Here is a 13,596-nt window from a genome sequence, read left to right on the forward strand (position 1 = left end):
ATTGGTCAAATGGAAAATGAAGTCCAAAAGCTCACTGAAGAAAATAATTCCTTCAGAATTAGAATGGAGTAAATGAAAGATAATGGCTTTATGAGAAATCAAGATATTATAAACAGATCCAAAAAGAATGAAAAAACTAGAAGACAATGTAAAATATCTCATTGTAAAAACAACTGAACTGGAAAATAGATCCAGGAGAGACAATTTAAAAATTATTGGGCTACCTGAAAGCCATGAGATAAAGAAGAGCTTAGACATCATCTTTCAAGAAATTGTCAAGGAAAACTGCCCCGATATTCTAAAACCAGGGGGTAAAAGAGAAATTGAAAGAATTCACCAATTGCCTCTTGAAAAAGATCCCCAGGGGCAGAGCCAAGATGGCAGAGTAGAAGCACGACCTCCCTTGCGGCTCTGGTTTCCCACCTTCCCCAATCCATGTAAAAAGGGGACTCTAAACAAACTTTGGAGCTGCAGAACCCACACAGAAAGTGACACAGAGAAGCTAACCTCCGGCTGAGGACAGCCTGGCAGGCTGGCAGGAATCAGCCAGCACAGCGCTCTGGGAGCTGAGCCCAGCCCCACACAGAAGCTTTAGCCCCAGGGTGGGCCTGACTAGCCACCGGCAGGAGGGACTCCAGATCAGCATCAGCTGTGGCCGTTTCCAGATTTATCAACACACAGATGCGAAGGACAAAGAGAGAGGTCAGTGCGGTTTGGACTTTGGGACCCAGTAAGTGGGAGTGTGTGGCTTTTGCCCCTGCAGTGAGAAGACGCTGAGGTGCTGGCACAGCCAGCCAGCGCATGGCAGCTTCAACTCCTGGCCTGCAGAGTGTAGGGGGACCAAGCACCAGTCTGAGGGGTAATCGCTCTTGCTTTAACCTGCTTGGATCTGGATTGCAGTCTAGGGTGGAAGTCCTGGGGTGTGTGTCCAGCTTTCCAGAGCATGTGGAGACCTAAGAGAGGGCACCTATCTAATACCTCTGGCAGCTGAGAAAACCCCAGGGTTTGGGACGAAAGCTCCCCTGTCTGGTGGCAGTGTCCTACTATGGCAAAAAGCCCAGGGGTCAAGTGACTGAGGGGCGACGTGACCAGGCAAAGGAAACAAAGCATACAGAAGATTCCAACATTACACTCCTATTTTGGGGGACAAAAAGGAGCAAAGCATGAAACAGGAGGAAAACAGTGAAGTCAGAACTCCTGCACCAAAAGCTTCAAAGGAAAATACAAGCTGGTTACAGGCCATAGAGGATCTTAAGAAGCAGATAAGAGAAGTGGAGGAAAAATTGGGAAGAGAAATGAGAACAATGCAAGAAAATTATGAAATGAGAGTCAACAGCCTGACTGAGGAAAATAATACCTTAAAAAACAGACTGACTCAAATGGCAAAGGAGGCTCAAAAAGGCAACGAGGATAAAAAGATCCCCAAAAGAAAATTCCTGGAAACATAATACCCAAATTCCAGAGTTCCCAGGTTAAGGAAAGATATTACAAGCAGTCAGGAAGAAACAATTTAAGTATTGTGGAAACACAATCAGGGTGACACAAGATCTAGCAGCTTCTACACTAAGGGATTGAAGGGTTTGGAATACGATATTCTGGAGGTCAAAGGAAGTAGGATTAAAACCAAGAATAACCTACCCAGCAAAACTGAGTATAGTGCTTCAGGGGAAAATATGGAAATTCAATGACATAGAGGACTTTCAAGCATTCTTGATGAAAACACCAGAGCTGAACAGAAAATTTGACATTCAAATACAAGAATCCAGAGAATCATGAAAAGGTAAACATGAAAGAGAAACCATAAGGGACTTATTAAAGTCTATCTGTTTCTACATGGAAAGACTATATTATATGTGTATATGTGTGTATGTATGTGTACATATATGTCTATATGTGTGTATATGTATACATAGAGGGCACAGGGTGAGTTGAATATGAAAGGATGATGTCTAAAAATAAAATTAAAAGGTGAGAGAGGAATATATTTTGAGAAGGAGAAAGGGAGAGAGAGAATAGGGTAAATTATCTCACATAAAAAGGCAAGAAAAAGCTATTACAATGGAGGGGAAGAGCAGGGAGGTGAAAGGGAATGGGTCAACCTTACTTTCATTGTATTTGGCTAAAGGAGGGAATAACATGCACACTCAATCTTACCCTACAGGAAAATAGCGGGGAAGAGTATAAGAGGGGGAGGGGACAGAAGGTAGGGCAGCTTGGGGGAGGGGTAATCAGAAGCAAACACTTTTGAAAAGGGACAGGGTCAAAGGAGAAAATAGAATAAATAGGGAGTGGGATAGGATGGAGGGAAATATAGTTAGTCTTTCACAATATGACTACTATGGAAATGTTTTGCATAACTACACATCTAAAACCTATATTGAATTGCTTGTTTTCTCAATGGGGTGGGTGAGCAGGGAAGAAGGGAAAGAATCTGGAAATCAAAGTTTTAAAAATAAATGTTAAAAATGTTTTTATATGTAACTGGGAAATAAGATATAAAGGCAATGGGGTATAGAAATACATTTTGCCCTACACAAAAGTAAAGGGAAAGGAGTTAAGGGGAAAATGTGGGGGATATAAGAGAGGGAAGACTGGGGGAAGGGGTAATCAGAATGCATGCCATCTTGTGGTGGGGGTAGGAGAGACATGGGGAGAAAATTTGTAACTCAAAATCTTGTGGAAATGAATGTTGAAAACTAAAATAAATTTAAAGAAAAAAAGAAACCCTAGTCTAGAGACTCAGTAGAACCTCCAATTTAATATTTCTCTCTCATTTGGGTCCTTAAGACCCATAAGTCTTGGGTAACACTGGGTGAAATTGTTCAAATTATCTGAGACTGCTTCCCTTGTCATGCAGAATTGAAAAATGGGAAGGAAGGGAAGGGTCACCAAGTCCTTCTCTAATATTGCCTTGCCAGGAAGAGAAAAAAAAATTGCAGCTTCCCATGTGACAGGCCTGTTATTACATCAGAGGATTTTTAAATTTCCGAAGTCCATAAAGATTTTTCTGTGAAGTGCCTTCAATACTTTACAGCTTGGTGGAAAGAATACTGGGTTTAGTGTCCAAAACCCTGGTTCTGAGTTCCAGCTTTATCATTTTCTAGCTAGGTAGACCTACAGAAGTAACTTAACATCAGTCTCAGTTTATTGATCTGTAAAAAGAGGTGGTTGGAGTGGATAGTCTCTTTCCCTTCCGCCTTTAAATTATAAGTTGCTGTATTATTCAATTTCAAGATTCTGGGATTTAATCAGCGTAGGTGCTTCGCCCCTTCCATTAGGTAAGTGTATTCAAAAGTTACTGTGGCCCAAAATGATTCATTATCTGGAAGTAAAAGCGGGGGGGGGGGGGGGGGGGGGGGGGTTGGAACAAGCTTTGAAGTGGACAGAGTAAGAGAGAAAAAAAACAACTTCAAACCAGGTCCAGAGTCCTGATTAACCCTAGGTATAAAGTGGAGGTGATTGCCAGAGCAAAGGACGTATGGTAGATAGTGGGCAGGGAAGGAGCCTGCAGACCTGAGTCTCCACAAAATAAGGCAAAAGATCATTTAACCATGCTGCTGGACCCAGGGGAGGAAGTCTAAGGTACTAGAAGTTCACATACAAGAAATGTGTTACTGCTTACAAAGGTCCTTATTCACAATATCTATTGTAATCCTAAAAATTAAAGGTGAGATTAACAAGATTGAGTATTAAAAAAACCTAAAAAGTGCCTGGAAATCCTAAGATCTAAGGTGGGATTAAGAAGATTGAGTGTATAAAAGCCCTATTGCATTAATAAATACACCTAGAATTTGATTTTGTGAAAAAGAAAAATAAGTGTGTTTTTCCATTCTGTGGGTTAGGAGCCTGAGGTTTAGGGACTTACATGGGCTCCCACAGCCAGTGAGTTTCAGCAGTCAATGGTCAAATCCTCTCTTCTGCCACCAATGCACCGCCCATAGCATCAGGGTATCTTTTGTAAAATCAGGAAAAAGGGCAGGACATTTTGTCACTGGCCCTGCTTAATGAAGCTGCACCCTAAAACGATCGTTCTTTTTTTCTAGGTAATTTTGAAAAGGAGTATGATGATGTCACCATCAAGATGATTTTTGCTGTTGTGCAAATCATTGGCTTCTCCAATTCCATCTGCAATCCTATCATTTATGCTTTCATGAACGAAAACTTCAAAAAGAATTACCTCTCTGCAATCAGCTTTTGCATTGTCAAAGGGTCCCTCTCTCCAGGCAGGAGGCGGGGCAGGCTGACTCATCGGAAAGGAGCAGTGGAGGAAGTGAGGAAAGAGGCCTTCAGTGATGGCAACATAGAAGTCAAATTGTGCTAGCAACCAGAAGTAGCAAGAAGGCCTAAAGGCATCTCGCCCTGCTTAGCTCTGACCTTTGGGAGAACTCTCTATTTGGACAACTCTCTATTTGGAAGTAGACGTTAATTGCAGCTTGCATTTGGCACTTTTGTACATTATATACAGCATCATTTTCGGTGATTTCTGTTTGGAAGAAGAAAGGTCAAAGGCTTTTTGTCAGCTTTGAATGGTAGAGTGTTTAATGGGTCTGTGGTTATTTTGGATATTTATTGCAGTGAGTGTTGGATTGGAGTATTTCCAAAAGTGCTAATGTCTCCAGAAGTTGCTAGGGGAAGTAAGTACATGTTTCCATGGGATGTAAGCAAAGTGGACATTGCTGACTTTGTTGTATTTCTAAAACATGGGACCATTTCTTTAAAGGATGGGTACTGAATTGGTTGAAAAATATTGTTGTATTGTTGGTGTAAATATATAGAGATCTTCTGGTATTCAGAGTAGCTATTTACTACAAGAGTATCTGGTGGCACCCTGGATTGAGAGATGGGCTTGAAGTCAGGAAGAATCACCTTCCTGAGTTCAAATCTGGTCTCAGACACTTACTAACTGTGGGCAGGTAATTTAACCCTGTTTGCCTCAGTTTCCTCATCTGTAAAATGAGCCAGAGAAAGAAATGGCAAACCACTATAGCATCTTTGCCAAGAAAACCCTAAACGGGGTCACAAAGAGTTGGATATGACTGAAAAACAACCAAACAATAGCAAAAAATCCATTATGTGTCTGATGATATAAAGTCATTGAAAGGAATGTAAGAGCCTTGGAGGATTACAAAGTACATTTTAGTAAAATCATCCTTCGTGTCCAATCCAACTAGCCCATGTCCAGTCCAGTCCAATCCAATGATACTGACACTTGACAAATATGGGAGCAGGCGTGTTGAGAAATGTAATCATCTGTTCTTGCTCCATGTCTATCGGTCTATGTTGAGATCATATGTTTGTACTGAATTCTGCGTAGAGCTCGGGAACACACCCCAGGGGTTCCTGCTTTCCTGGGCTATGAGTTGGGAAATGAAGCATCGCCCCATAGAGAGCTCCAGCTGATCTTCTCATTGTGGGCAAGAGAGTTCCTCCAGCAGAGCGCAAGCTTTACTCTGAAAGAGAACCCATCCCCACACTAGGTAAGTCTAACGCCACACAGTGCTACAGGCACTTTGGGATATCCCTTTCATTGTTATCATTCTCCAGGTAGAATGAGATTCCCCTATGAGATGGCTATGGCAGGACCCAGCTTTCCTGCCCTGTCCTCCAGCTTGCCAGAGAAGGGGAGACTCTGTTCCCTGCTAGAGGTACCCGGGTTCTGGGGTGAAGGGAAGGGGAAAGGAAGGTTCCTCAGGAGGTCCAGAGGCAAGGGGAGTACTTTTCTGTGTGTAGCTGGAAGAATCATTGATTCACACAAAGTATCAGCGATAGAGACTACAAAGTCAAAAAGTCTACCAAAGAGTTACATGTGGGTCAGGGCAAACTTCAAGAAATCTCATTGGAGGAAGAAAAGGACTCTGAGGAGGTGGGCTTTGCACATGTATGCTCACGACCTAGATACTTTACTACCATTTTACAATAGGTTTCACTATACTCCATAGTGACCTTGTGTGTTTGAGAAGAATGCCTCTGATTTAGGGAGATTGTTTTTGGAACAACTGTCCTTGCTATACCTTCTTAGCGATTTTTTCCCCTAAAATCCAGTTAAAGTTGTATGATAATCAATGGGGATCACTCTTATAGGAACTCATTAGCAACAGTATTAGTAAATGGAATTTGGAATTCCTTTGGAATTATGTCTAGAACCTAGATTGACATAGTAGTTAGCCACTCTCCAATGATTCATCCTGCTGATACTAACAGATATTGGGGAAGTGGACCAAGAAGGGATAGTTTGGGTGATATTTATTCATTTTTCATTTGTGGATGTTTCATTTTGTCTGACTCTTCTTTTGAGCTAAACCCAGTCTGTTTCTCCTTCACACTTCCCCTGCTCACAGCCTTGGATTAATTCCTTTTTTCCTTTAATTTTTTTAATGTTTCAAGTAGAGTAATTATCTTTAAAGGGGGGGTGGTCTCTTATTTACCTAAACCATAAGTCCCTATGATTTTCAAAGACTCTTTTAATGCATGATTTCTAGTTGGAGAGTAGTCCATTGCAGACTCCTTTTTTTTTTTTTGGAAGCCTGGTTTAATCACCTGGCCTATCCTCAGACCGTCAGCCTGTCCACATTCTTCCCTCTACCATGAGGTTGCTATTGGGTTTGATTTAATTCTCAGTGTATATAGATTTCTGTCCGTCTGCACTATGCTTTTTGTTTTTAAGTTTTAGAAATTTCTGTTGTTTGGATATCACCTTCATTTCCTGAGAGAACACTCAGCCCCCCACACAGCTATTCCTTAGATAAAGAATTTAAAAAATGGCAAGAAGAAAGTGGCAATTCATCACAAGCTTCCAATTCATTCATTCAGCCTGAAAGTGTATATAATGTTTCATATGTATATAGTATTCCTTCTTGGCACCAATCCTACCACTCTGTGGTCTTTGACACTTCCCTGGGGACCACAGAGGTAAATAGTACCATCCATTTAGGGTTCTAGGTGGTCTTTGAATCCACTTTATCTTTACTTTTCTAAGCCACCTCTATGGAACTTTTGGTGATTGTCATTTTGGTCAGTACCTAGAAAGTCATTCTATTCATGCCTCCCAGTGAGGATAATGAGATGTACCCTCAAGCTGGAAAGGAGGGAAGAGTGTATATACATGCATATTCCTACAGGAAAGCACTATTTTTTGAGTGCAGTCCACCATGATAATTTGGTATACTGACTCAATGTCTACACCCAGATCAGTGAATGTCTTATTTCATTCCTATCTGCCACAAACCACAGAGACCAGAAATAATGAAATGAAAGACTTAGCAACTAAGTGAGAGAATGGCTAACTGGGTGGGTGGATGGATGGAGGGATTCATGTATACTCTGATATTTTTTAGCAACCTCTTCCATGACCTGAGGCAGAATTGCTTGCCCCTAGGATGATAGATTTAGAACTGGTTAAGATATCAGAAGCCATTGTGTGGGACTCTACACTTTCCAAAGTAGAAAATAGAGGTCCAGGAAAGTGAAGGAACTTTTCTAGGTATGGGCCCAGGATATCAATTCTTCCCTTTCTCCACCACAGGTCAGACTTCCAAATTGAGAGGGGAATGGATGAGTGAATTACAAGATGGGTGGATGGCTCATCTCTGCTTGCTCTCAATGTCCTGGAGGCTCTCCTTCTAATTCCCTATTCTCTATTCTCTCCCTTGGTTAGGGATCCTAAGTCTGAGGTTCTGCCTCAGCTTGGGTCCACTGGCCTAGGGCCTCTCTGAAGAGCAGAATCTCATAGTTGGGCTCTTCCCTGGACTCTTGGTTTGCCTCAGGGAGATGGATTTCCTTTTGCTCCTTCCATGGCTTTTGACCTTACTCCTAGGAAGGGAGTAAGAGCTGAAAGCACTCCCTTGACCTTCACCTTGGCCTTCTTGGGCTGTTGAGGGAGGCAGAGCTTGGCAGCTAGACTCCTTCTTTGGTTCTTGGTTCTCCAGCTCCTTCTATCCTCTCTGATTTTGTCCTGCTCTAAGTTTGGGCTTAATAAATACTCGTTCCCTTTTTAGTCTCCTTAAACCTTACTTTTCTCCACCTAACCTCTCTCCTGACCTCCAGTTTGGCATCTCCAACCACATATTGGACTACTTTTAAATTGGATGGCCTATAGACATCCATCTTAGATGCTATAGATCCCAAACTGAACTCACCTTTCTCCTCAAACCTTCCTACCTTCGCTATTGCTGCCAAGGGCATTTACTTTCTCTAGTTCCTCGGGATCATAACCTGGACATCATCTTTGACTTTCTCACCCCTATATTCATTCTGTCACCAAGGCCTGTTGGTTTCAGTTTTAAAACACCTCTCATATATGCCACATTTTCTTCTCTGACACCACCCTGGTACAAGCCCTCACCACTTCACGCTTAGATTATTACAACAGGCTACTGGTTGTACTGCCTGCCTCACGTCTCTCTCTGCTCCAGCCCTTTCTCTATTGAGTTGTTAAAGTGATCTTCCTAAAGTGAAGGCCTGATCATGTCACCCTCCCACTCAATGAATTCCATTGGCTCCCTCTCAACTCCAGGATAAAATGCAAAATCTCCTATTTGGTATTCGAAGCTTTTCATTACCTCCCTTCCAGTTTTCTTAACTTGATACCCTGCCTTATACTCCTCAAACCAGAGACATTGGTCTCCTTACTAATCCATGAACAAAACACTCTATATCTTGGATCCCAGAATTTTTCTATCCTTCCTCAATGCCTGTAGCTCTCTCCCTCCTCGTGTTCAATTCCTGGATTCCTTTCAGTCCCAGCTAAAATCCTACTTTCTATAGGAAGCTTTTTCCAAATACCCTTAATTGTAGTTGGAAATAATCTCTAATTTATCTCCCAAGAATTTTGTATATAGGTTGTTTATGCATAGTTGTTTGCATATTGTTGCCCCCATTAGACTGTGAGCTCCTTGAGGGCAGAGCCTGGCTGTCTTTTTCCTTTCTTTGTATTCCCAATGCTTTTTGGAGTGCTTGGCAAACAGTAGGGCTTAATAAATGCTTATTGATTAGCTGTACTTATTTTACAGTTCATCAATACTGGTCTTCTTGCTGTTCCTCAAACATGACATGCCATTTTCTGACTGTCTTTTCTGACTTTTTTCTCTACCTGTCCCCCTATGCTTAGATGGGCTCTGAAACCTCACCTCGCTTCCTTTAAGACAGCTCAAATCCTACCTTTTGCAGAAGATCTTTCCTCCCTCTTCCCCCTCCTCACCATTCTTAGTGCCTTTCTTCAGAAACAACTATCATGTTACATTGTATATATCTTGAATGTACATGGTTATTGCATGTTATTTCTTCCATTAGAATGTGAGCTCCTTGAGACCAAGTGATGTGTTTTTGACTTTCTCTGTACCCCTAGGACTTGTTACAGTATCTGGCACAGGATACCTGCTTAATAAAAGTTTAACTGCTATTACCTGTGGTCTATTCTCTTTTTTATGAGGCTTTGCACTCATGTTTTATTTCATTAATCTGGCTAAGCTCTAGGGTGTTACCCTTCTCATGTATATTTGCATTTTATTAGAAGCTCTTGAAAGCTGAAAATACTTTCGAGAATTATAGGGACAGACCTCCCGTGATACAGTATTACAGGTATCAAGACAAGTTGTGGTATTGGGGAGATATTTATGATTAGAGGGGTCTTTCTTAGACCTACCACATATAAAGCTCTTTGTACATACTTATCGAATTGAATTAAATCCTTCATCTCATGCCATATGGGTCATACTCTACAACATCTAATCAGAAAGCAGTTCCATATTCAGAATGTCAGCACTTTATATTTCAAGTTCATTAATATCCTCTACTTCTAAATTTGTTGATTTTTTGTGGTGCAGCTAGGGAGGCATAGTTTCCAGGACAGGAGGGGCAAATCTCTCTATAATCTGCCCTCTTTGGGATTATTGTATTCAGCTTGGGGACATCATAATTTAGGGTGACCCTAATCGGCTGAACCATGTTCAAGGGAAGGCAGACAGAACAGTGAAAGGCCTTGAGCCATTTAAGGATCAGTTGAAGGTCATGGGTTGGGTGGTGACCTGGAGAGGAGAAGACAAAGGGGGTGACTGGGTGGAGAGCATGAATACCATTTTCAGATTTTTGAAGTCTGTAATGAGAAAGAGGGATTTACATATGTTCTGCTTGGTCCCAGATGGGTGGAAGATGCTAGGAGGAAGAATTAGGCTTAATGTTAGGAAGCACTTCCTACCAAGTCCAGCTCTCTCAAAGTGCCATAAGGAGCCTTAAGAGGTGGTAGGCATCTTATCCTTGGAAGTCTTCAGAGACAGGACAGTCACTTGCCAAGTATTTTATGGTGGGGATTCATTTCATGAATGGGCTGACTGACCTGGAAGATTTCTGAGCCTCCTTGCAAAATCAAATTTGTGATGGAATGAAAAATTGTTTATTTAGTCCTCACTATATGTAAATAAAACACTGTCCTAAGAATTCTGGGAATAGGAATAGAAAAGCAAAGACAGTTTCTGCTCTCAACGATCTCATGTTCTAATGGAGGAAGCAACAATACAGATGGTGGTCTATGGAAAGGTTCCATAGTCCTTGGCACTCAGCAACAAGACAGAGTTTACTTGTTCACTGATGGTAGTTGGTCAGGTGTTAGTATTGGTGGTGGTGAAGATGGCAGGTCCATTCTCCACAGGGGATACTCTCTTCAATAATGGTAATGGGGGGGGCAGGCTACAAAGAGGATTGGTAGACTGGGGAGGGAGACACAGATATTTAGATGGCTGCTGGGATCAGGATCCTGGGCTGTTTCCATGGTAGAGGAGATGGTAATGGTGGTTTGACTCTCCTGGAAATGCTGCCTTTTATCTCTCTTTTAGAGTTTCTTGCTGCTTCAGCAAGGCTAGCTTACCAATTAAGAGACATCATTAAGATTTGAGCTGAATTTTGAGCTCAATTGCTGCTGGTATGGTCCATTAGTTGATTCCAGATGGCTTTTAAGCAGATTTGTTCTGTTTTTAAAGCTCAAATTGTATAATTTTAGGTGCAGGTCAGAATCAAAACTGAGATTGAGAGCCCTTTCTGAAGTACATTTCCATCCAAAAGGATTTTACTAATTATGAATTAATAATCCAATGGGACTTGTAGTGAGGTGTCTGATACAAGTGTGATGTTGTTTAAATGCAGACTTCACAAATGGTAAGCATTTAGAAAGAGATAGAAATGGGGTCCCAAAGAAGCCAGACAAATCTGAATAACGGATTGAATTTAGTAAGATGAAATTTAATAGTGATAAATGTAAGACCTACATTTTTATTTAAAAAAAGACCCCCAAATCATACAAATATATTTTGGGTAAAGTGTGACAAGTGTTGAGATAACAGTTCATGAGAAACTGTATTTCTGGTAGCTGAGAAACTCAAAAAGGTGAGGATTATTCAGTTGATTTCTGTTTCCTCTAAAATGAAGATGAATTCCTGTTTGGCATTTACAGCCTTTCACATTCTGGTTTCAAGCTCAATTTGCAAGCTATCTCCATCTCTCCCCCCCCCGCCATATTCTTTCCATTCCAGCCACACCAGCTGACTTGGCTCTTCCACTCCTGTGTCCTTTTGTGGCCTTCCCCCACCCTTAGGAGTCCTAGGACATCCACTGGCAAGGCTCTTCAAATTTTGATGGTGTCAGTGAATAACCTGACATAAGCAAAAAGCAGTAAAGAAAGATTGCTTGGCTTATTGTGATGAAATTGTGTCAGACAAAGGACGAAGATTCCTATGATTCTTCTGGCACTGATTGTGGTTTTCCTAAGTTCCTAGACCTCCCCTAGATCCTTACAGAGATGACATTTGAGCAAGGGCCAGTTGAGTTGGCACAGAGTGTCTGTGTCTGGGGACAATATTATCTAATGAACTAGGCTCAGCCTTGATGCTACTTAGTGTGTAGTTAATTTATTGGTTTCTCAAATCAAAACACTAATTTAGTTTGGAATGAAGTATCACACAACAGACACTACATTTTACATCACTGCTAGCCACAATAAACCGGGTCACAGTCATTATAAAGTGAGATGCCTTTAGCAACCCTTTATTTTTGTGATAAGTTAATATAAATCTAACATTTTGAAATGTTTTGTTAAGTGATTGTCCCTGTTTTAGTCAATTTTAGTTCTCTTTTGGACATTACAAACCTCTCAGAGATTTATACAAGTTCACATATTTCAAGGCCGTCAGACAAGATTGGGATGGAAAGTAAGGTGAATGGATCTGGTAGTACAAATCAGAGCTTCCTGTTAGGCACAACATACATTCCTTAGAGATAATAGTTCTAGCCTTTCAAAGAACAGAAGTGCCACCTCCACAGAGAGACTGCCAAGGGGCAGCTAACCTGCTTTGGAATTGCTGATATTAGAAGAGTTCACATCGCTGCTGCTGCTGTCCAAGACCAAGGTGCTGCTGCCACTACAATTGCTGCTGCTGCCCTCGCTCAGCCTTGTGGTCCCTCCTGCTGCCTTGGACATTGAGTTTTTTCAGCATGAAATATCCTGGGTCTCTTTCTTAGACAGACCATGCCATGTTTTTCCAGTTCTCTCAGAGTTGATGCTTTGAGTGTTTCAAAGTCAATTTCTATCTCATCAGGATTTGAGTTCCTTAAAGATGGTTGTCTATTATATGGACCACTTGCCCACGCTTGTCTCTGAGGAGCTGGCTTACATCCAAGCTTAATGGACTTTTCACATCATAATTCACAGGCTTAGCATCATTTTCATCCTCAGATTTCTACATTAACATTTGTTGCTTGACCTTTTTTTGACTCTTTTTCTTTACTTTTATTTGCTTGATTTTCCCCTCTGACTTTCATCTTTTTAAATAAATTTCTTTATGCTTTCCTTTTCCCTTTGTTATATCTTTCATTTTTTCTTAGCTTATGGTAAGGTATTTGAGACAGAGCTTGTAGTTGTTGATGAAAGACTTTAAGCTGATCCTGAAGCATTACAAGGTCCTGCACTTATTCACCATGTGACTCTTCTGAGTAGCCTTCAGAGGAAGCATCACTACTGCTTTCTCTACAAAAGCTTTTATGATATCCTTTTTAATGGAACATGTAGGCATTCTTTCAATGGTTTCCTCTGGGATCTTGGTAAGTTGCATCTCAAAAACATCCTGAAGCTACACAATCTCATGATCTGGAGGGTTATAGTTGTAGCAATTCACAAACATTAATTGAACATCTGCAGCAGATTCATACACATCCTTACATTCTTTATTATCCATTTTAAAAAATTGTTCCAAGATCCAAAAGATTCTTAACAACATCTTAGTAATCATGTAGTCCTAAAGTGGTGACATCAATGGGCTTATAAAAAGGTCAAACATATGCTACATGTTTTTGCAAACATTTCTTTAAAACCCCATTATAATGTTTTAATTGCTTAGTTGATTTAACACTTTTCTCCAGATATCTTTATAGAGCTATAAAAATATAGCTACAAATACAAATATCTGTGTAGCTATTGATATAGATGTATTTTCGGATGACTCTTGCCCCTGTTACAGAAATTTTCTGTGAAAAGATAAAAAGCTTGTGCTTGTAACAACATTAATACTGCTCTTTCAGGCTTGGATCTGAAAGAAATAGATTGACCTATCATAG

The 13,596-nt window shown here is 40.9% G+C and overlaps 1 protein-coding gene and 1 pseudogene across 1 annotated transcript in view; one reads left to right on the forward strand and one right to left on the reverse strand.

Annotated features, from left to right (window-relative positions):
• The window catches only part of QRFPR (pyroglutamylated RFamide peptide receptor), a 90,992-nt gene extending 85,986 nt beyond the window's left edge, over positions 1-5,006 (forward strand). The window contains exon 6 of the mRNA XM_069104840.1: positions 4,044-5,006. Coding sequence (XP_068960941.1) covers positions 4,044-4,321 — 278 coding nt within the window. The 3' untranslated portion in view covers positions 4,322-5,006. The remainder of the gene's footprint in view (positions 1-4,043) is intronic.
• A 7,319-nt stretch (positions 5,007-12,325) lies between these two features.
• The window catches only part of LOC138174542 (bromodomain testis-specific protein-like), a 52,313-nt pseudogene continuing 51,042 nt past the window's right edge, over positions 12,326-13,596 (reverse strand).

This window comes from Petaurus breviceps, unplaced genomic scaffold (genome assembly GCF_028583685.1).
Source record: "Petaurus breviceps papuanus isolate PSGF00001 unplaced genomic scaffold, PetGlider_PUasm1.0 689, whole genome shotgun sequence".
NCBI lineage: Eukaryota > Metazoa > Chordata > Mammalia > Diprotodontia > Petauridae > Petaurus > Petaurus breviceps.